The sequence below is a fragment of the Myxine glutinosa genome, chromosome 7 (genome assembly GCF_964187855.1).
Source record: "Myxine glutinosa chromosome 7, kmMyxGlut1.1, whole genome shotgun sequence".
Classification (NCBI taxonomy): domain Eukaryota; kingdom Metazoa; phylum Chordata; class Myxini; order Myxiniformes; family Myxinidae; genus Myxine; species Myxine glutinosa.
The window spans coordinates 39506071-39530610 of record NC_136267.1 but is presented as its reverse complement, the minus strand read 5'-3'; the positions used below and the strand labels follow the sequence as shown (position 1 = coordinate 39530610).

Genomic DNA, 24540 nt, shown 5'->3' with positions numbered 1-24540 from the left:
GGGGTCCCACGGTATTCACCAAGCTGATGTGATCACATGTACTCGTACATAATGGAATTTTAAATTGCAATGGAATGGACTTTTATGCAGTGTTCGTGGAACATCTCGTTTACTCACCTGTTTCAGTACATCGTACTGTAAATAGGCAAAGGTTTAGTGGCAAAAGGGCATATTTTGAAATTTTTGAGGGTGGACAAGCCTTAATTGGCACACTCATACACACTCTCATACAAGTATATACAGTATATATAATCCAGAAAATCTTTTGACAAAAACAACCTGGTGCTGAGTCGAAACCTGTGAACTAGAAACCACAGGAAGCAATTTTCAGAAAAATAAGTCGACAAGCTTTCGTGCTTTCCCCAACGCGCGTAAGCACGGGCCGTATGTCGTGTCTGACCTTCGAGTCGCCAGCTCCGCTGCCGCACTCTCCCCGATCGTACCACCACTTGTTTTTGAGTTTGTCCAGCAAGCCTTGCTCGTTTAGCTTAAGCACCGCCAGGTTAACCATGTCTCTGGTGCCACGATTCACGGACAAATACAGACAAACGCAAACGGACACACATGTACATAAAGAGAAACGATGAGTTACTGCTGTGTGTGCGTAGGTGAGTTGTGATGTGCAGTGTTGTGTGATATCCGTATAAAGTTGTGCTTATGGGATTGTATGGCTACATAGTTTACCCTAAAAGTAATGCCTCGTTTTAAAAATAAAACTTTTCTGGAGATGAGGCAGTCTTCTACTTGCACTGACCTCGGAGATGATTCATCGCGACTTCGTTACCTCGATGCAGAAGTGATGTGCTTACAGCTCTGAGTGTTAGTAAGCTTTTACATCCTCAAAAACCCTTTATATGGGGGGAGGCCAAGTGGTACTGAGCTGCTGCTTTGCTCTTTCCATGACACTCCTCCATCGGCCTCTATCACCAGCCATCACTTCCCATTTTCCACCCACCTCCACCTTTATGATATCCCTCTTCACCCAGTTTTCCCATCTTTCCCATGGATCGCTCTTTCTCCACATCTGCTCTCTTCAGAAGCTTATCTTTCTCCATCCACACCAGGTACCCTGTCTACGTAAGCCAGCTCTCGACAAATGATCCCGTCAAGCTCATCTCCACACCGATCTCCTCCCTCAGTTCATCCACCCACTCCTGCAGTCCTCCTCACCCAGTTGTTATCACACACCTGCAGTCTGTTGTTGCCGCTCTGTCAATGCCACAATCTCCAGACCATATAGCTATGCCACAGTCTCCAGACCATACAGCAATGCCACAGTCTCCAGATCATATAGCAATGCCACACTGCCACAGTCTCCAGACCATATAGCAATGCCACAGTCTCCAGACCATATAGCAATGCCACACTGCCACAGTCTCCAGACCATATAGCAATGCCACAGTCTCCAGACCATATAGCAATGCCACAGTCTCCAGACCATATAGCTACACCACAGTCTCCAGACCATATAGCTATGCCACAGTCTCCAGACCATATAGCTATGCCATAGTCTCCAGACCATATAGCAATGCCACAGTCTCCAGACCGTATAGCAATGCCACAGTCTCCAGACCATATAGCTATGCCACAGTCTCCAGACCATATAGCAATGCCACAGTCTCCAGACCATATAGCAATGCCACAGTCTCCAGACCATATAGCAATGCCACAGTCTCCAGACCATATAGCTATGCCACAGTCTCCAGACCATATAGCTATGCCACAGTCTCCAGACCATATAGCAATGCCACAGTCTCCAGACCATATAGCTATGCCACAGTCTCCAGACCATATAGCCATGCCACAGTCTCCAGACCATATAGCAATGCCACAGTCTCCAGATCATATAGCTATGCCACAGTCTCCAGACCATATAGCTATGCCACAGTCTCCAGACCATATAGCCATGCCACAGTCTCCAGACCATATAGCAATGCCACAGTCTCCAGACCATATAGCAATGCCACAGTCTCCAGATCATATAGCTATGCCACAGTTACACGTGACCTCAGGCGTTTCCCTTTCACCTTCCTTGATATCTTCTTGTGAACCAGCAATGCCTGAAGCCTGTGGTGTTGGCTTAACGGTTAAGGTGGCTGGCTTAAAGTGATCTGTGGGTCCTGAGTGTGAGCCATTGAAATAACCACCAGGTGGCTTGACTTAGCCTGTCATGCTTCCGAGGTCTGCAAAACGAGTGACAGATGGCAGTGCATCAGCAGCACAGCCGCGCCCCCAGAAAATTATGCAACCAGCAGCCACAGGCCGCACACGGACCACCAGCAATCCCTGCACTTTCCCCCATGCATTCGCACCCATCCTCTGTACTTTTGCCTCCGAACTACCATCGCAGGCCACCGTTCCACCTGGGTACACAAATCTATTTTCCCGTTGATGATCGATTTTAAAAAGCTGGCCAACACTGATATGGCGGGTATTCTCTTTCACCAGGAAATGTTTCCACGCCTCGCACTCCTTTACGGACATTACAAGACGATCACAAACATCTGCTTAGGCCACACTGCCCCACCCAAATTACGGTTCAAACCAAGCACGTTCAAACTTCAGTCTTCCCTCCTTTTAGTCCTTTAAAAGATGGTCTTTGCAGACGACGTTTGGAGCTCACTGTAACGGATGCAGTTTGCAAATGGTGTTACTGATGCTGACAAATGTAGTTACTGTGACGTCATGTGGGTGCAATGGAAAAATGACTGCATTAAAGAGATAACTATTTTTGAAAATGATTTTAAAAAAAAACGACGTCATCTCTAATGCAGGAGGCATAGCTTTTAGGGTAACCCTCATGTAAGCTTTTATTTATTAATTTTTGTGGTGTTTATTGGGTCCATAATATGACAATCCAGTTTCTTACCATTACTCTACTGCCTTAAAAAAATTCTCCCAATTTGCGTGGCTTCCTTGTTACCTTTAAGCTACATTTTCCAATCTGGCTCATAGGCCTCGAGGCATCATTTGCACAAATGAGGATTTAAGAAAGTTGCAATTGGGAAGTCAGGTTGGTGTTTCTTAGGATTTGCATCAATGGTACCGAAACCACAGAATAAAATTCCATTTTCTATGTGGATATCTGGAAATGTGGTAAGGTTGCGGATGTTTTGAAGGTATATGTGTCACGTGTAAATACAGGTATTTGCACACTGATTGAAGGAACACATGCGAGCACTTGCAAATGATCATCATTTTCATCATTGTCATTATCAAAACACTTTGCCATTTCACTGAGGGTGGAGAACAACAACACAAACGTGGAGTTTTGTGGGGAGCGCATGCACGTTTGTGGAATAAACACAATGAAGGCACGAGGAATGGAGATGAATAGCAAATACGATGAGTTCTTCTGTGTGTCGGTCATTGTGGATTCCACAGCAGCACCGCACGAGGCAGGAGCTATAGGAAGTGAAAAGGGTTCACTCATTATTCCTGAACTTCAGGCAAGGAATCCATGCAAATCAATCGGAAGATGAACCACAGGCCCTGCTTAAAGACCTGGTGGGTTTGGTCGTTTTTGGCGGTGAAGTTTTCATGGGTTACTGGAAATTTTTGATAGCAGTTACAGCTTGCAACTGTGGACTACTGGATCAATTCCGGCACCGATTTAATTGCCCGGCTTTTCACCCAAGTGGAACCAATTGCTCTCGTGTTGTTGGTTGAGCTTTCAAAATGGATCTGGCAGCCAATGGCCAAACCTGCATCTTAAGCGGGGCTGAGGTATGCACACATGTCCGCACTTTCGTTTGCGTTACAATCCATGCTCGTGCTTGCAGAAGCATGTGGGAAACATAACTGAGCACGAGACAGAAATGAGTTTGTCGGAAGAGCGAGAATAGAGAAAGGAAACAGGAAGTGAGAAGTGAAGTCACAGCATCTTCATCTCTTGTCTGTTATTGACATAAAAAAAGACTTGTGAGACTTGACAATCCATTTGGAAACACAGCTGTTGTATTGCTCGGGAAGGCTGGGGTTCATAGAAATAGATTTGAACTTGCAACACAAAAAAACCTATCCTCTTCCGCCCTAACATTATGAAGGCTTTCCTCTTGCATCTAAATTGAGGCGTATTGAACCACCTTTAGAGGCCATTTTCCTGGGTTGGTCTTTTTTGGGCACTGTGGTCCCCTTTTTTTGAAGCAATGTTTTATGGCCAAATGCCCTTCCTGCTGCCAACCCTGTTAGTCATCTCTTGCGACACACAGGGAATTACCAGTGAACTGGTACTCAATTTGCCGACCTCGGAAGGATGACAGGCTGAGTCAACCCACCTGGTGTTAATTCAGCGATCGACCGGAATTCAAACCCAGGATCCTAGGATCCCAAGCTGGCACCCTAACCGCTAAGCCAACACCAGGCTATGGAAGAGCAAATTGGTAATATGAACAAAGAAAAGGGAAAAAAGTGATAAATATCTATTTCAAATAATGGTGATGGTAATAATCGGAATGGAAACCACTTCATTAAACGAATGTACTTCAATACAAGCCCTCTGTACATTTCATTAAAATGGTGGTTTCCATAGGGTGCCCGGGCCAATTCTGCTGAGTGATAATAAGCTGGGTGAGTAACGTGGCTAACGGACGAAGAGCATTAGTTTGGGGGCCATCTTCATAAAAGCGAAGAATTGAAAATAAATTTGAGTAGGAGAATTGTGGGGAAAGAGGAGGAAAGGAAATCAAGGATATGTATGGAGGAGATCGATTGGTACAAAAAGGAGTGTAAGGAAGGTGAATGTACAGGACAAAGGCGAGGGGGGTCAAAAGTAAAGCCACTTAAGGGAATTAATATGGGGATTAACCATGAAGCCTCAGTACAAGGATTGGCTTAGTATGTTGATTTTTTTTTTAATCAAGACTGTAAAATAAATCTTGTGAAGGTTGTGAGCGTGGGGCGGCCCCTCTCCGGTGCAGGTAAAAGCACAAACACATAAATATTAGTCGGTCATTTCCTTAGTATTTTGTTTGGAAATTAGGTAAATTGTATTGATGTGCCAAATATGCATTGCACATGTGAGAAAATAGGGTGTTGTCCCCTTCCCCCCCCACCCCCCCATTTTTTCTATGTCCCTCTTTCTCTATTTCCTTTCACTTCTATCTCTATTTCTAACGTTCTCTTACACTTCGCACCATTCTCTGGCATCCACTTCATTACACATTTGCAAACCATGGCTCTGGGTTTTATGCAAGCAGCATCGGAGTGGAAGCCAGGTTGACACTGAGGATTCCAAGGGTGAATATTGTGGAAGATGCTAGAACCATCCACCGCTACCCCACCCCATCCCCTCTGTGATGCAAATGCGGCACAGTTGGGCCAATCAGGAGACAATGCGGGGGGGGGGGGGGGGGCTCTATCAGCTTGGAGGGCGTGCCTACCCACGGACTGCAGGAGGATAAAAGGGCAGACACTCGACTCAGTTTGTTCTCTCTTGCAGGAAAGGACCATCATAGCATGAAGTAGAGTGAGCAGTTCTCCCCAGAGATTTCCCCGCTCGCAGTTCTTGTCGTCAGTATGGAGTTTCACACCTCATGCATTCCTTTTTAACACTACACACATTTCCTCCACACATGCTTTCTTCGTATTCACACTTTTATTCCCATCAGCTTTTCGCCATGGCGGTTTTGACAAGACACGGCCCCGGCCTTTAGTAACACAGCTAGGACAGCGCCACCCCCGAATGCAAATCCAAGTCACGGCACGGACACCAGACCATCGGAGCTCTGCCACACGAGGGTGACACAAGGAGTGAGTTCGGGCAAAGGGCTATGGTAAACGGAGTGACGGCAAATGGAGCGACTACAGATTCGCTGAGGGCACACCGGAATCCACATTCTTTTATTATCTTTCTCTGTGATATATACCCTCAGCACTCGTCTCTGTGTCATTCCTCGAGTGTCCGGATCAATAATTTTAGTTCGTGATAAGTGATTGTTCGTAAGTACTCTGGGGTGGATATGATCGCATAAGGGTAAGGGCGAATGTATATGTGTTTCTTATGTGTTGAATTATGTGCCATTTGTATGTCTCATTTTTCCCACCATAATTGATCTTTGAATTTCCCTGCTATTTGTCTCACCTGATTATCACCCCATCATTCTTCCCATCATTTTCCACTCTTTCATTACTTTGCTAGCCTGTAATAAATTCCTGAGAGTGTTGATACGTGTCTTGATTTATCCTGCTTGTGGTTGATCCGAGATAGCATTCCCGGGTGGCAATCGGTCCAAGACTCCAGTTGTAATGGTAGCCCACGTAAAGTGGCAAGCAGCGTTGGTTTGCTCGGCCAAGTAATTAACCGCTGCTTAGTCACTGGCAGTTCCCCGTCTACCATGCTTAATTCACTGGCATGGTAACTCGACTCTGGGCGAGAGGATCCGGGCTGAGTTAAAGGTTTTAGACGGCATCCATGGTCTCTCAGGACATGCCGACCTTTTGGGGTTATCCAGAGGTGATGGCCATAACTATATACAGTATATATATATTATATATATATATATATATATATATATATATATATATATATATATAAAAATATATATATATACTGTATATATATATATATATATATATATATATATATATATATATATATATATATATATATATATATATATAATCGGTCTGTCTTTAATTCATCAATCCATCCATCTGTCATACAATTTTTCAATCCATCCCCATCTCTCACCCCTTTCGCTTCCAAACTGCTATTCCCCAGACTCCCCAACACCGCCCACCCTTTGTCTTCCGAACCCTGTAACTCCCACTGAAAACTTGCCTCTCCTCGTTTAAACATGGATCCAAAATCCCTCGTCCTTTCGCCATCAAACTCTATTTCCTCTGCTCCCCATAGAAACCTTCCCCCCTTCACCCAACATCCAAACCCTTCACCCTTTCACCTCCGAGTCACCGTCTCCCGTACCTCCTGAAACACCCTGGTAACTCCGAACTGGCGAACAAATCTTTCAGCATGTGAAACATTTAAAAAATCGTCAAATTAAATAGATTCCGTCCTTCCTTCCCTTTCTAACAATCCCCAATTAAAATCACATTGTAAAGTGATTAATGGGGGATGGGGGGAGAGGGTGTGGGTTGGTTGCGGGACCATTCCTTCGGACCATTCCGAACAGCTAGGGCCATTTATACCTGCATGAAACGCATGATACTCGTCACCGCACTGACACTCCCGATATTCCCATTTCCCCAAAAGCATCCTGTTCTTCGCTTGGGACCGACATGGGCCCACCTGTCCATGTCCGGTGATTTAGGAGTCAAAACCATGCTCCGTGCTGATTCTAATCTCCTTCCTGTCTGCTTTCCCTGGTCTGATTGTGATTGAGGCGCCTATCTTGTTCGTCCCTGGGTAATTGAGTCTGCATAAGGGGGAAAACAAACGTGTTAGTGGATAAGTCTGCTCTTCTGTGCCTTTGATCATTATTTGTGCTTGGTTGAATGTGTCTATAAATATGTGCCTTGTAATCATTGTATCTGGAATATGTGCCTTGTGAATATCTGATTGAAACATGTGCTTTATAATTTGGTAAGTGTTTCAAACCTCCTCATTTGTCCTTTGTCCTTAATTGGTCTGACATATTGTGTACATATTAGATAGACAGGATGATTATGCTCTACTAATTTGCTCCGTAGGTACATCCAAAGTCCACCCCACGGTTCGCTCGGCCATAATAAGTATACGGGTGGGCGTTGAGGGAGCGGTCCCCAGTTAAGGTGATTAAATCCGTGATTAAGGCAACACGACTGAGGGCGAGAGGACCCTGCTCAATTAAATTGCTTTAACCGGCATCCGCAGTTGAACCCGTCGAGCCGCAGGGTTATCCGTGGCCTGGTGGCCTCAGGGTAGGAGGTTAGGGAGTGGGTCAAAGAGATCACCCTCGCAATAGCCGCTGACCTCAAATCCATAACAATATAATATATACATATACCTACTGTACGTATAATTTTTACTTTTCCAGCATGGATGTGAAGGGCATGCCTTTATTTGCTCAGCAGATATCAGCACTAAATCCTACAGAAACTCAGAGTGATAATTTGGATACAACCAGTTATGTATAACCAATGCTGGCTGGCCAAGGTCAGACTTTTCCCATTATGATGTAATTAGCGGCCCATTCTACATTTTTCAATTCACCTGCTAAACAATTCCTTCCAGAGTATGTTTCATGAAGCGTCATGCTCTTCCATAGATGCATTGCCTTCCACTTAACCACTCTTTAATACTGTTTGTCTAATTATTAACACATTATTTTGAATAAGGTCATAACCAATTATTTTTTAAATTTCCCTGGAATCTAATTTCCAGTCTCTTGCGGGCTAATTTCCATTTTCTACATTATTATAGTTTGCTTACGAGGCCATCTACATATTCCGCACGCACCAGGAGAGGGAGGTGTAAATTGAAAAACAAACACACAATTGAGATACCAAAGAGAAAAGGGGGAAAGATAAAGGAGAAAATGGATGTCAAGGGGGTTTGGAAGGAGGAAAGAGAAAGAGGAACTCAGGTTGCCGGATTTTAGGGGTAAAAGGAGAACGTTTGGGGCTTAAAAGGGAAGCATTTGGGGAGTGGGGTCAAAAATGATCCCGCTATTTTTGTGCACCTAATATGTAGATGCCCTATACGCAGACTGCGACTTTTTACGTGACGGGTCGGGCAGGAGGTGTTTAAGCAAAGCATGCGACATGAACACAGGGGAATGCCAGGGACAGGATAAACATCATCATTTGAGAAGTTAAATTGAGGGACCAGGCTCGCAGAAGTTAAACGCACACAGGAACGAACTTTACTGACTTATAATGTCTCAGTCAAGTCTCGGTAAGAACAGTATGTCAGACAATGTGAAAGAGATAAGAGCACAGGTGAGGAAGAAGCGAAAGCCAGATTTAAGTCGAGGCAGTAAGCACAGGAAGCGAATATGGAGCTGGCTGGTACCTGAGTGGGGAGCCTTTTGGTGTGGCGATGCCATAGCCTTTGGAGTCCAGGTTTCCTCCAACCTTCATGGTGTCGCAAGGCTTGCGCTGCTCAATATACTCATTCATCGTCGATTCGAGAAGGAATGCATACTTTCCCTTGGACTTGCGCACACGTGCCACACCTTCAGGTATTTTCTTTGTGAACACTGAAGGCTCTGCAGACTTCATGTATGACCACATCTTCTCGTAAACGGCAATCCCCGAGCGCTGGGAGACAGTCATGTGACAGAGTATTTAATCAAAAACAAATGTGAGGATTGCAAAACAGATTAACAAATATATGCTCAACTGAACGTTGGATTCTCCTCTTTCTCAAACACCGACGACAAGATAGTGGGACAAAAACCTCGTTTGCATCACGTCTTCGAGACAACTCAGGACTGGGCTGTCGGTGATCATCAACGTGCATCTGGCGGTTCACACCATCCCCGGTACCAATAAATAATACATCTCCCATATATTTTAACCTGTGACGTCACGCATTTAATTGATGATGTACAGACTCATCCCTCCAGAACAAAACCAATAGCTGCACCTGCAAGGTTTGCCAACACTTGGACAAACGTTTTGCCTGCACGGACTTGGGAAATAGCCGCCATCTTTTTCTGCTTCAACCACGAAATAAAGTAGCGCAATGACGATGGCATGCCGATGTTGAAATGTCATTTGTACACAGCCTGAACCAGCCTTGGTGGCCCTGGTATTCGAGCGGGTGACTCAACACTCAATGCCCCACCCATGACCTGGTCCAAAACGTGGTGTAAATGAGCCGAAGCAAATAAGAGGCCGACAAGCCGCAGATAGCAAGATTAAGTGGAAATAATTTCAGAGAAATAATGCATTGGACAAGACAGGGCAGCACGCTGTCATCTTGAAAAACTAGAAGCTGCAATACACCACCGTCTTGAATAATATAAAGGTAGTCGGTGTGATGCCACCTTAAATGAATGGAAGTCTTTCCTTGAAAAATCAGAACTCCTCAGAGTCGATAAGGCCTTTGGCTGTACCTCAATGGAGTACTTCTCTCCTTTATGTGCGAGCACCCCAGTATCACATCTGTGTCTCCAAGATTCTGTGGTATCTATAGCTCTCAACATTATTGGAAACTCCCGTGATGAGGCCAAAGCCTGATACTCACACATCACAGGTAGGTCAGTGACTTGTGTTGTTTTTTACCGCGTCTCTGGTCTACCTTCTTCTGACGTCTCAGTCCACCGATCCTCCTCAGCTCCTCCAGGATGCACCTGTTTTTCTAGTCACCCCTCGTTAAATTTCCAAACGTCAAGCTTACTGCATACCGCCACTTTTTTCTTCCTCCTTTCTCCCGTTTGCGGATGGAACTGCCTTCCTGAGGCTGCTCAATCCCACCCTTTCCAACAGCGCTTCAAGCAGGCAGTGTACGACCATCTCATGTCACCTCACATCCATACCCACTACCATTTGTACTTCTACTGACCCGACCTAATGCAACCCTCATACTTACAGGTTATTTCTTCCATCTCCTCCATATTCTCCTCTTTTCCTGTTTGTTCATCCCCTTGTTTATCAAACCAGACTCTGAGTCTGTGAGGGTGGCGATTTGAATCCCTGCCGAGTCATATAAAAGAATAAAAATGGTACATGCTGCTTCCTTGCTTGATGTTTTTTTTGTTTGTTTTTTATTGTATACTGAATCGAGGCTCGTGAAAGAGCTAACATTTATTTCACAAACAAATCAACCAGACAAACAAAATATATAAAAAGAGTTAGCGGAAGACAAGATGGGGAGAGAAGGGGAAGCACACAAACATAACATTTGAGAGCAGGGAGATGTGTGGGAGGGAGAGGGCTTGGGGGGAGGAGGCGTGGGAAGGGGTGGGGGGTGGGAGAAGTATAAAACACAAGGACACCAAGGACTTCCAGGGCAGAAGTTGGTATTTCAAAAAAGTGGATTGGGGGTGAAATTATCGGGGGTAGAAAAGATCAAGGTTTTGGATGGGGGAAGATAAGAGATGGTGGTGAACAGCTGTTTTAAAGACGTGGAGGGTGGAGTGGGATTGAAGAGAGTGAGGGAGTTTGTTCCAGAGGCGGGAGAAAAGGGGAATGAAGGAGTGAAGGTGAGCAGAGAGTCTTGATTTTGGCAGTTTGACCATAAGAGGGTTGCAGGCAGATCTTGTGCGACCTGTAGGAATATTTGGGGGACAGAGCCCAGAGAGAGCTGGGGGGGCAAGGCCAGAGAGGAGTCGGTAGAAGACGGAAAGACCACCAACCTGCCTGCGGTGAGTGAGTGAAAGGCCCTTGGAGTTAGCTTCATCGCGGGAGATTCCAATGATTCTGAACGCTTTGGTTTCAACAGCGTGAAGACGAGCTAGGTGTGAGGCAGGAGCACCAGCCCAGAGGAGAGAGCAGTATTCCATTGAGCTGCGGATGAAAGCCTTCGATTCGTATTTAAATTGATTCAATTGAATTGATTTAAATGATTGATTAAATCAATCAATCAATCAATAAATCAATTGAATTGATTTAAATGATTCGTATTTAAAAAGGATAGAGCACGGACAAACAAGCATAGGTTGGCAACCATTATGCTTGATGAGCCGAATGGCCTCCTGCGTTGAAGTTCCTTGTGACGGAGCTTATATTCTTTCCCCACTGTCAGTTCGTAGCCTTTTTATCCTCAGTCACATTGCTCTACCATGAGCCTTGATCTTGTATGAAAAAGTGCACACTTCAAAAAACTTCACCGAAATAGAAACAAAAGAAAAAAGCAACCAGAACTAGAACGGCACTCGGTAGAGCGCATCCTTCCACCAGGCTGAACAGTTCATGTTTTGCACCCATTGATAGGTCGGATCTAGATCCAGACCTGAACCAAAATCGAATACGCTTGTTCTCGTCACCTACCAACTCATCCATAGCTCGTCCACAACTTTTTGAAATATCGTGCTATATATTAGTTTTTAGCCCTATCACTCAATGGTGAAGAATCACTTTAAAATTATAGGATCCGGATCTATATCTTCACCAAAATCTAATTGATATGTCCTTGTCACAAACAAACAGAGAGACATTCAAACAGACATACAAACAAACAGGGGTGAAAACAACCTCTGCCCACCTTCGCTGGCAGAGGTAAAAAGATACAGCAAAACCAAACATGTATGAGATTAGGTTTGTTGTGACTACAACAGGCCCAATGACCCAGAGAGCACCAGGAATATGGGATAAACCGGAGGAAATTCATTTATCGCATTGGATTGTTGGCAATTTCATCATACACCACTGAGTTCTTTACAAATTGATAATATCACTAATCATGCTGTAGGAAGCCTATGAAGCATGGCAAATATTTAGTGCCACATATTGAAGGAGTTGTAATTAGCAATTACAAGGCCAAATTGACAAATAAACCAATACAGTCAGATAAGAAGGATAACTAAGCGTACACTGCGCATGAAAACACTTGTGAAGTTGTCAAAATGACTCAACCTCTAACGTCAATCGTACCACATACAAAAAGCACCGTCTTTTCGTCTAACGTTAATGTGGTGGCTCGATAGACCAACTGGTACTTGGTGTCACCAGCAATGATTGTTGGGCAGAAGTGACGGTCGGTTTGCAATCCTGACAGCACAAGATGCTGAGACTGCAGCGATGTCTCCAGGAAATGCGGTGCAATTCTACAAGAAAAGACCTGGACGATGGTATCTTTGGGAAGTGGATCCAGTGGTAAGCTCTTCCCCAATGATCGTCCAACAAAAGCCATCTAATGCCACAGGATATTCTCACAATTGAAAGAGCATTCTCTAATGACTCAATTGCTTCGCGGATCTATTTGACAACACCATTGTCCAATCGCAGTGATGAAAGGCCATTGAGTAACATGAAGGGCATCAAGAGCTCTGAACTGTATAACATGGGCCGAGACAGGCTGAGCCGAGCAACCTGACGCTGCTCAACAACACGCCAGCAATGGTGAACTGCATTGACTTTTCCAGGTTTATTGGCTTATTTGCTTATTTATCGTGCACAACTTTTTGAGATATCCTGCTATGTATCGTTTTTGGCTCTATCTCTCAATGGTAAAGAATCACTTAAAAAATGATACTAGCCGGATCCGAATCCGGATCTTCCCTAAAATCTAATCATTTCGTCCTTGTCACATACGTTACCTCTCTGCTAAATTTTGTCCGAATCCGTCCACAACTTTTTGAGATATCTTGCTCACAATCAAACAAACAAGAAATATATCGTTCATGGCACGATACTTGTGAAATCCCTAAAATAAGTTGTTGGCCTATGAAGACCTCAAAAATAATTGGTGGTTGAATTCAGTGACCTGGTATGCAAATCCTCTTAAAATTTCAAGTCAATCGGATGAAAATTGAGGATTTTAGAAAGTGGCAAAAAAGTGGTTGACCTTTGGCATATGCTGACTTTTGGCCAATGTTGATCTCAAAAATAATTGGTAGTTGAATTCAGTTTGCTGATATGAAAATCCTATTCAAATTTCAAGTCAATCGGATGAAAATTGAGGATTTTAGAAATTTGAAAAGGATGTTGACCTTTGGCCTACGTTGACCTTTTGGCCTATGTTGATCTCAAAAATAGTTGGTGGTTGGTTTCAGTAAGATGATATGCAAATCCGATTCAGATTTCAAGTCAATCGGATGAAAATTGAGGATTTTAGAAATTTGAAAAGGATGTTGACCTTTGGCCTACGTTGACCTTTTGGCCTATGTTGATCTCAAAAATAGTTGGTGGTTGGTTTCAGTAAGATGATATGCAAATCCGATTCAGATTTCAAGTCAATTGGATGAAAATTGAGGATTATAGAAATTTGAAAAAAAGTGGTTGACCTTTGGTCTATGTTGACCTTTTGACCTCAAATATATATTGGATTTTGTCGGACCACAAACTCTACCGTTTGGTGAAGTTTCGTGAAGATCGGTTTCAAATCGTCACCTGTTGGCACCACCAGACACCACCTACAATAGTATAAGTGAGCGGACAGACAAACAAACACACACAAACCGGAGTGATCAACAAACTTGTCAAAAAAATTTTTTTGGGCCAAGTAACAGTGATGAATGAATGAATGAATGAATGATCGTTTTAAGGCCATTTTCCCCACTAGAGCGGGGGTTAGCCTTGCGGGGGGGGGGGGGGGGGGGGGCAATGACAATCATGGTTCCCTGTTTGAGGCAATGTTTTCATGGCCAGATGCCCTTCCTGACGCCAACCCTTAGTCGCCTCTTACGATGCGCAGAGATACGGTGTACCTATTCTAAATCGGGGTACACACCGTGATCATTCATCCCAGCAAGCTGGTACTCAATTTGCCGACCTCGGAAGGATGACAGGCTGAGTCAACCCCCCTGGCGTTAATTCAGCGATCGACCGGGATTCGAACCCAGGATCCTAGGATCTCAAACCTGTGCCCTAACCGCTAAGCCAACACCAACACCAAACACACACACACACACACACACACACACACACACACACACACACACACACACACACACACACACAAACACACAAACCGGAGTGATCAACATACTTGCAAAAAAGAAAAAAAAATTGCCAAGTAATAACACACAAGATCAACCAGAAAACAGTACTTGAAAAATCTTCGATTTTTGCAAGTAACAGACAGACAGACAGGGGTGATAACATAATCTCCATTTACCTTTGGCGGCGGAGGTAATGAATCGAATTGTGTTGTATGTTAGTTACACTTATTTTGTGTTCAATCGTACACATCAAAAACCTTCAGCTTGCTAGACGCGTTCTTACTTAAAATCAGGAATTCTAGTAGCAACAGGCCCATAAGCAGCTCAATCGACGTCTTAGCATTAAAGCATATCACCTGCTACAAAAGGTATCTTTTAAACCACAAAGTCTTCAGAAAGTTTTATGTTGCTAGCGACTTAAAGGTGTGGGAGCTGGGAGAACAATGGAATAATACCAGGAAATTGTGCATCATTATAATAGGCCATCATCGAGCAACTCGTACAGAAGTTTCATTTTCTAATAAATGAATTTAGGTGAATTGAATGAACTAGCAACGGTACACGCCCTACGGGCGGGGCTTCAATTGGGAGGCCCAAATGAAAAGGCAAAATATCAGAAATTGAAGGCTTTTTTTATTTTAAACGATTCATATAAACATCCGTTGAATCATATCACACGCAAATCATCAAAATCTAAACAGTACATGGCACCCATTTTGAAAAAAGATTGAATTCTGCAAAATGGAAGCGGCCGCTGCACGTCTTTCTCGGTCGCACGTTTATGTGTAAAGAGTGCGCGCCGAATCTGTGACACGGAAGCGGCCGCTACACCTGTTTCTCAGTCGCTTTGCACACGCTGCCGTGTTACTTCGGATCAGCACGTTTATACAGGAAGAGTTCGTCAGGAGTCGATCTTCTCTCTCCTGGTACGTAGAATTTCAACAAAAGCCACATCAATGTTCATATCGGTAAATACTATTCCATCGTGTTTGGAAAAATTGGAAAACTTGGAAAAACAATATAGCCTATTTTACTCCAGGGGGTCCTAGGATTACCCACCCAAAATATTGTTGCGATCGGTTCAGCCGGTTTTGCGGTACCTTCGAACGGACTGACAGACAGACGGACGGACGGACATTTGGTGAATTATAGTAAGATGAGCTACTTGCTGAAATGAAACGTTATTAGAGGAAAGCAGGGCTGCAATCCTCATTAGAAATACGTACAGCGCCAGAAGTATTTGAAATCAGTGAAAATGTAGCTCTTACACGAGCCTCGATCCTGTATACAAAAATATATATAAAAAATTAATACATCTGGCCTCTCACCCGAAAGAAATCCTTGGTAGATCCGGATTGAACGGTGCCATAAGCTATCTCCGTCTGCTTGGCCAGGTCCTCGGCTCCTTCGATGGGAGAAACCATGCGTTCCACGGTCAGAAAGGCAGCGAGATTTGCCGTGTATGATGAGATGATAATAAGAGTGAAGAACCACCAGACACCACCTACAATGCGTCCTGACAGTGATCTGTGCACCACACCATGCATACCAACGAACTTTTCAAAATATGACCATCCATCAAATGCAATCAAATAGGATCATTACACATTCATAAAAAAAAAATTGCAGTGAAAAATAAGTAAAATAAAATAATTAAGAAAAAAAAAAATTTGGGAGTACTTTCACTTTAGAACTGAAATATTTTACATTGAAGAAGTTTCACATTACGTTACATTCGAGAAGAGAAAACAGGGTAACCTTGTCGCCTTAACATTGATATAAAACTCATGTGAAGCATGTAACATATACCACATGCAGGTGAAGGACATTAGTAGACATTCCTTGTACCTCAATGTGAATTACAAGAAAATTAGTGGACAACGGACAAACATCTTATTATAATAGTGCAAAAGTATATGGTTATGTCGTTATGTATGTTTGTTTATATGCGTTGAAAACGTCTTCTTCTTCTTCTTAAAATAAAAAAACACCCTCTTAATTAACCCAATTAATTACGTTTAGACTGCTGAGACCCCTCAGACCTTTGATGACCCTTTAATTACCCCAAGACCCTTAAGACCACCAAGATCCCTGAAAACCCAAAATACCCTTGAAGACCCAAAAGACCCTGAAAACCACAAAGACCCAAAACACCCCAAAGACCCAAAACGCCCCAAAGACCCAAAACACCCCAAAGACCTGGAAGACCCAAAAGACCCCGAAGACCCAAAACACCCTGAAGACTCAAAACACTCAGAAGACCACACAGACCCTTAAAGACCCTGGAGACCCAAAACACCCCAAAGATCCAAAATACCCTTGAAGGCCCTGAGGCTCAAAAAGACTCTGAAGACCCAAATGTCCCCAAAGACCCAAAAGACCCTGAAGACTCAAAAGACCCCAAAAACCCAAAAGACCCTGAAGACCCAAAATACCCTGAAGACCCCAAAAAGACAATTAAAGACCCAGATGAACCAAAAGACCCTTAAGACCCCAAATCCCCTAAAGACAAAGACCCAAAATCCGCCTGAAGACCCCAAAGACCCAAAAGACACCGAAGACCCAAAAGACGCCAAAAACCCAAACACCCTGAACACCCAAAAAAGACCATTAAAGACCCGGAAGACCAAAAAGACCCCAAAGACCCTGAAGACCTAAAACACCCTAAAGACCCCAAAAAACCTGAAGACCCCAAAGACCCTTAAATACCCTTTAGACCCAAAATACCCTTAAATACCCCGAATAACCAAAATACCCCAAATACTCTTAAAGACCCAGAGGAAACAAAAGACCCGTAAGACCCAAAAGCCCCTGAAGACACCGAAGACCCAAAAGACCCCAAAGACCCAAAACACTCCAAACATCCAAAATACCCTTAAAGGCCCAGAGGATCCAAAAGACTCTGAAGACCCAAATGGCTCTGAAGACCCAAAACACCATGAAGATCCAAAAGACCCAAGAGACACCGAAATGGTCAAAGATGCCTATCCCTTTGAAACGACGTGTGGTGAGGCACGTGGAGCGTGCCCAGTCACGCTAGTTTCTATAAATATATACAAATAAATAAATTTAATTATTCAATGGGGTTCGAACCTGGGTTATAGGCCATCATGCGCCAGTGGCTCCCATAGGAATGCTAATGGACGGTCCACACGGTCTCCACGTTTTTCAAAGTTAAGTCTGTTCACAATTGTATTTTGTCGAAACTGTATTTATCTGTCGGTGTGTGAACTTGTAGTGTGCACCTTGGAAGTTTCTCGGTGTTTATCTTTCATAAATTAATCGTTTGTTTGCCGCGTCGCGAGCGAGGCCTTGCAGCCTCAGGCTTCCCCCGTCGAAGGTTGTTCCTTCCTTCGCTGTTTTGCTAGCTTTTTTGATTTCCCCTTTTCCACCAAGCTTCACCAAACATCTACTATTTGTCTAACGTTGTAACCCCCACACCCCCCCCCCCCAAAAAAAAATAATCTTTTATTTCCCTTTCTCCTCGTGTGCTTTTGCCTCTGCCCACGTGCGCTGTCTCGCCCCGCCCCCATTTTCCCCTTGCCTTCCACCTTTTGCCCTGTTCAAGTGACTCGTGGTCGTCGCTCTTGGCTTCCTCTCCCCATTGGTATTTTTGTGAATATAAGATTGTTCTTCACAGTTCTGTTTAAATATGTTACAACTATCCCCTTCAGTGTTTTATTCAGTGGTTTATTACAACACGCTGTTTTCCTTCTTATTTAAAAGGCTCCTTTCAATTTCCTCTTCAACTCATTCCATTTCAAAAAAATATTCAATCTCTTATGATTCCAAATCACTCCATGCTCTAAATTCTCATTCATTCCATCCCTCCTCCATCGTTCTTAAACGAATCGCTAACTTGAAAATCACAACAAACCCAATTTGTTATATATGTTCATCTTTCATTAATCATCCACTTTCTAAACTCCCCCCTTGCCCCCCCCCCTTCAAATCTCCCCCCAACCATCCCTCCCAAATTCTCCCTCCTCCCACCTCCTTCTCAAAGCTGCCTCCTCCCCACTTCGTCTCCCTTCTATGTCATACCTCCACCTCCCCCAACCTTCTACTTTCCTCTGCCCCCCCTCAAACAAACTCTCACTGTGCCTCATTCCATCCCCATCAAACCTTTCGTCCTCCTCATCCTTCCCTTTCTTGTAACTCTTCTGTAATCTCTGACACACTATCAACTGCTCTTCCTACATCCCCCTCTCACCCTTCATCTGACCCTACCCCTCCCCTCCCCTGTCCTGCACCCGATGCTCCCCTCTCTCCTCACTAACGGTATGGACCTCAAACATCCGGGGCCTTCGCTCAAACCTGATTGATCTCTCCATTCAATTTGCTTCTGAAAATCCAGACTTGATCTGCTTAACAGAAACTTTCCTCCTTCAAGATGTCTCTGATTCCTTAATATCTCTTCCTGGTTACTCCCTCCTGACGATAGACCTGAGCCTCGTCCTGGTGGTGGGGTGGCTATCTTTATCAAAAACTCTCTTCCTCACTCTCCCTGCACTGCCCTCTCTCCACCCCACCCACAGGAGTACCTCTGGCTACGGCTTCCTCTCCGCTCCCACCTTTTGTTCATATGTGTTCTGTACCGTCCTCCAAACAGTGATGACTCCATTTACATTTCTCTGTCGGACAACATGGACCAACTTCTATCAACTCATCCAAACTCTCTCTTCCTCATATGTGGCGACTTCAACTGTCATCATGCCAGCTGGCTGGGTGTGGGTTCATCTCTCACCAGCCATGGCACCTCAGCAAAGGACTTCTGCGACTCATTGGGACTGACACAATCTGTCAATTTCCCGACCCGGATCTCAGTCAATGGAGTATCTTCTCTTCTGGACTTGGTTATGACTAACTTCCCTGCAAATGTCTGCTGCTCTTCTTCTGCTCCAATCGGTTCTTCTGATCATGTGCTTGTTAAAGTGGACATCTCACTGGCCATTCTCAGAGAGCCTCCTCAGCGCCGACGAGTCTGGCATTTCACTCAGGCCGACTGGCACGGTCTGCAAGCAGCCATCAATCAACTGGACTGGTCTCCCATCTCTAATGCCTCTGACATCAATTCTTCCTGGGAATTCTTCCAAAGCAAACTGCTCTCTCTCATGCACAGATTTATCCCATCTCGTCTTCAGTTGTCTTACCCTTCCTCCTGTCCATGGTACACTGAATCTTGTGGTGAGGCAGTTGCCCTGAAACAACTTGCCTTTGCGTCTTGGAAGGCAAATCCAACTGAAGGCAATCTCAGTTCCTTCCACCAAGCTCGAAACAAGTGTGTTTCTACCCTCAGGAGTGCCAGGAAGCACTATCTCTCCACACTCAAGATTGAACTCTCAAACCTGTCTCCTTCCTCCAAATCCTGGTGGCTTCTGGTCAAATCCGTTTCTGGTGTTTGTTCCCCCTCCATCCCCTCCCTTACCTCAAATGGCTACACAGTTGACACCACACGTGACAAAGCCGAATGCCTCAACTCTGTGTTTGCCTCAAAATCTTGTGTCCCAAACCCATCTCTCTCTGTTCACACCTTTCCCAGTCGAACCCAACTGCTCCTGGACTCTGTGTCCTCTCCTGACAAGGTGGAGAAGTTTTTATCAAACCTCGACTCTGATTCTGCAACTGGACCAGATGGCATCAGCCCTCCGGTCCTAAAATCCTGCTCTGCCGCTCTATCTCACCCTCTCTCTGTTCTTTTCACCCTCTCTTTTGCTCAAGGTCATCTGCCAGCATCTTGGAAATCAGCAAACATTACCGCTTTACACAAAAAAGGTGCAAAAACAGATCCTTGCAACCACAGACCAATCAGCCTGCTCCCAATTATCAGCAAAGTCATGGAATCCATCATTGCTTCGGATATCAAATCCTTCCTCTTCTCCAATGGCTTGATCTCTGATCATCAATTTGGATTCAGAACAGGTCATTCTACTCTGGACATGTTGCTTCTGCTGTCTCAACAATGGATGGAGGTCCTCAATGCCAAACAGGAAATCAGAGCTGTCTCACTTGACATATCACGTGCCTTCGATACGGTCTGGCACCCAGCTCTGCTCACCAAACTCACCTCCTATGGTATTCAGGGAAATCTCCCCTCATGGCTTGCGGATTTCCTCTCTGGTCGTAGGCAACGTGTGGCCCTGAATGGATTTCTCTCATCTTCCCTTCCTGTTCTGGCTGGAGTTCCCCAAGGTAGTGTTCTGGGCCCTGTGCTATTTCTGGTCTTCATCAATGATCTCTCTGACTCTCTGGAAAATCCTCTCTATCTCTTTGCTGATGGCTCCACTATCTGCCTCTCCATTCCTCATCCCTCAGATCGGCAGTCTGCAGCCTCCTCACTCTCTGCAGACCTGGACAAAATCACAGACTGGTCAAACAAGTGGAACATGTCTTTCAATCCTGACAAATCTCACACTCTTACAATGTCTCTCCGAAAGGACCGACTGGAAAACCCTCCCATCTACTTTCTCAACAATCCTCTCCAAGAAGTTCTGTCGCTCAAGCTTTTGGGTCTCACTATCCGCCATGATCTTTGTTGGGAAAACCACATTTCCAAGCTGGCCTCCAAAGCCAGTCGCCGACTGGGCATCCTCCGTCGTGCGAAGTCCTTCCTTGGCACACCTGAGCTCCTCACCACATACAAGGCTTTCATCCGCAGCTCAATGGAATACTGTTCCCCCCTCTGGGCTGGTGCTCCTGCCTCACACCTTGCTCGGCTTCACGCTGTTGAGGCCAAAGCTTTCAGAATCATTGGAATCTCCTGCGATGAAGTCAACTCCGAGGGCCTTTCACTCACTCACCACAGGCAGGTTGGTGGTCTTTCTGTCTTCTACCGACTCCACTCCGGCCTTGCTCCCCCAGCTCTCTCTGTGCTCTGTCCCCCCAATATTCCTTCAGGTCGCACAAGATCTGCCTGCAACCCTCTTATGGTTAAACTGCCAACGTCTAGCTAGGCTCTCTGCTCACCTTCACTCCTTCATTCCTCTCTTCTCCCGCCTCTGGAACAAACTCCCCCACTCCCTTCAATCCCACTCCTCCCTCCAGGTCTTTAAAACAGCTGTTCACCACCATCTCTTATCTTCCCCCATCGAAAACCTTGATCTTTACTACCCCTGGTAATTCACCCCAGAGTCCTTGCAGTGTTCATATGTTTTATTCCTCTCCCACCTCCCCCCAAGTCCTCCCGATGTCCCTGCTCTCAAATGTTGTGTTTGTGTCCTTCCCCCTCTCTCCCCATCTTGTCTGCCGCTCCCCTTGTTTTTTGTGTTTTTGTGTCGGTTTGTCTTTTTGTGTGATTAATGTTAGCTCTTTCACGAGCCTCGACCTTGTATACAAAAAAACAAAAAAAAAAACCAAAAAAAAAAACCGACGAACCCTATACCAATAAGTTGGAAAAGAAAACCAGATAAAAAGATTTTTATGATCCTATTAGTAAACTAGAACGGCACTCTGTAGAGAGCACACCTCTGCCTGGTTGGCCATATCACTCAATGGTGAAGAATCACTTAAAAAATTCTACCAACTGGATCCGGATCCGGATCCTCATCAAAATTGAATTGATTTATCCTTGTCACACACACACCCTGTCCACAAAGCTTCGTCCAAATCCATCCATAACATTTTGGGATGACCTGCTATGTATCTTTTTTGGCCCTATCTCCCAATGGTGAAGAATCTCTTAAGAAATTCTAGTAGCCGGATCCGAATCCAGATCTTCACCAAAATCTAATCATTTCGTCTTTGTCACATACGCTACATCTCTGTCAAATTTCGTACGAATCCGTCCACAACTTTTTGAGATATTTTGTTCACAAACGGACAAACAAACAAACAGACAGACAGGGGTGAAAACAAAACCTGTTTTTTGGGGGTTTATTTTTTTCAAAATATACATGGTCTAGGCTTGTGGAAGATCTAGGACATGGAACAGATCAGGACACAAAACAACGAAGGGAACAGCAGGAAAAACGGAAACACCAACAGCAGGGCAGAGGTAGAAAGTAGACGGAGATGGACAAACAAGGGATGCAGGTAACGACGAGGGGTACGGGAGAACACAAGGGGTGGACAAGATGGATAGATAAGCGAAATTTTAGGAGGGGTGGTTTAACGGGTGCCTGGGTGGGGAAAATATCATGGTTTTGGATGGGGAATTATTTTAGATGGTGGTGAACAGCTGTCTTGATGACCTGGAGGGAAGAATGAGATTGAAGTGAATGTGGAAGTTGCCTTCACAGGTGGGGCAAAAGAGCAATAAATGAGTGGAGGTGGGCAGTGGTTCTAGATTTAAGTAGTTTCACCAAGAGGAGGTTGCTGGTAAACCACGTGAGTCTTGCAGATACATGAGGGGGGGGGGGGGGGGAGGGGGTTTTGAGCACAGAGAGGGAAGAGGGTGCAAGACCAGAAGGAGGTCTTAACCGACCTGTTTGGGGATGGCGAAGTGATAGGCGCATAGCCTCTGCTTCATCACGAGAGTTTCCAATGATCATGAAATCCTTGGTGTTCACGGCGTCAAGCTGAGCAAGATGTGCGGCAGAGGAGCCAGCCCAGAGGGGATAGCAGTACTCCATCAAGCCGTGGATGAAAGCCTTGAAGGTGGATAGAAGCTCAGTTGTGCCAAGAAAGGCCTTTGCATGATGGTGGATACCTAGTCGGCGTCTGGCTTTGGAGGCCAACTTTGAAATGTGGTTTGTCCAAGATATATCATGGTTCAGAGTGAGAGTTTGAGTTTTGAGTGGCTGAACTTCTTTCAGAGAGTTGGTAGGAAAGTAGATGGGAGGATTTGCGGTATTTCCAGAACAGCTCAGTCCTTTCAGAGAGAGAGAGAGAGAGAAAGTTTGTGGGATTTCTCAAGATTGAAAGACATATTCCAAGTGTTTGACCATTTTGTGATTTTGCCAAGGTCTGAGAAGAGGAAAGAGGTCCAGAAGCCTGTATGTCAGAAGGATGAGGGATGTCATGGCAGAGGGTGGAGTCATCAGCAATGAGATAAAGAAGATTTTCCAGAGAGTCAGTGAGATGATTGATGAAGATTAGGAATATGATGGAGCTGAGAACACTGCCTTGAGGTACTCCAGCCTTGACAGGGAGAGGGGAAGAAATGGTTCCGTTGAGAGCCACACATTGGTTACGAGAGTGGAGAAGTCAGTAATCCAAGAGTGGATTTGGCCTTGGAATCCAAAGGCAGACAGTTTGGAGATCAAGACGGGATGCCAGACTGTATCGAAAGCTCGAGATATGTCATGAGAGACGGTCCTGATCTCATGTCTGATATTGACGACCTCCATCCATTGTTGGGTGAGTAGAAGCAGCATGTCCCTAGGTAGAGTGACCAGGTCTGAATCCGAATTGATGATCTGAGGTGAGGCTGTTGGAGAAAAGGAAAGATTTTATGTCAACTGTAATGATGGATTCCATGATCTTGCTGATAATTGGAAGGAAGTTGATATGTCTGTCGTAAGCTGATTGCACCTTTTTATGTAATACTGTGATGTTGGCTGATTTCCAAGCAGTTGGAAGATGACCTAGGGTAAATGACAGGGTGCAAAGGGCAGAGAGTGAAAGTGCAAGAGCAGCAGAACAGATTTTTAGGACATGTGAGCTGATGCCATCCAGTCCAGTTGCAGTCAGAGTCGAGGGTTGCCAGAAACTTTTCCACCTTATCAAGATGGAAAAGCCACATAATTCAGGAGCAGTTGGGTATGACTGGGAAGTGTGGGTACAGAGAGAAAGGGGTTAGGGACAGAACACTTTGAAGCCAACACAGAATTGAGGCATTCGGCCTTCTCATGTGCAGAGTCGGCTGTGGTGCCATTTGAAGCGAGGGAACGGATAGAAGGGAGAGCATACACCAGAGCCAGACTTGACAAGGTGCCATCAGGTTTTACCTGATGGTTTGAATGAAAGTTCATTCTTGAGATTGGACAGATGTCGCTTTCTGGCTCTCCTGAGAGTAGACACACACTTGTTGCGGGCTTTGTGGAATGATCTGAGACTGCCTTCGGTTGGATTTGCCTTCCAGGAGGAGAATGCAAGATGGTTTAAAGGAATG

At 44.8% G+C, this 24540-nt stretch overlaps 1 protein-coding gene across 1 annotated transcript in view; it reads right to left on the bottom strand.

The window, feature by feature from the left end:
• Nucleotides 1–280: 280 nt before the first annotated feature.
• LOC137431142 (glutamate receptor 3-like) overlaps nt 281–24540 on the bottom strand; it is a 152358-nt gene continuing 128098 nt past the window's right edge. Inside the window, exons 12-14 of the mRNA XM_078781532.1 lie at nt 15818–16016; nt 8954–9201; nt 281–515 (exon numbers count right to left, since the gene is read on the bottom strand). Of these exons, the coding sequence (XP_078637658.1) occupies nt 305–515; nt 8954–9201; nt 15818–16016 (658 nt within the window). The 3' untranslated portion in view covers nt 281–304. The remainder of the gene's footprint in view (nt 516–8953; nt 9202–15817; nt 16017–24540) is intronic.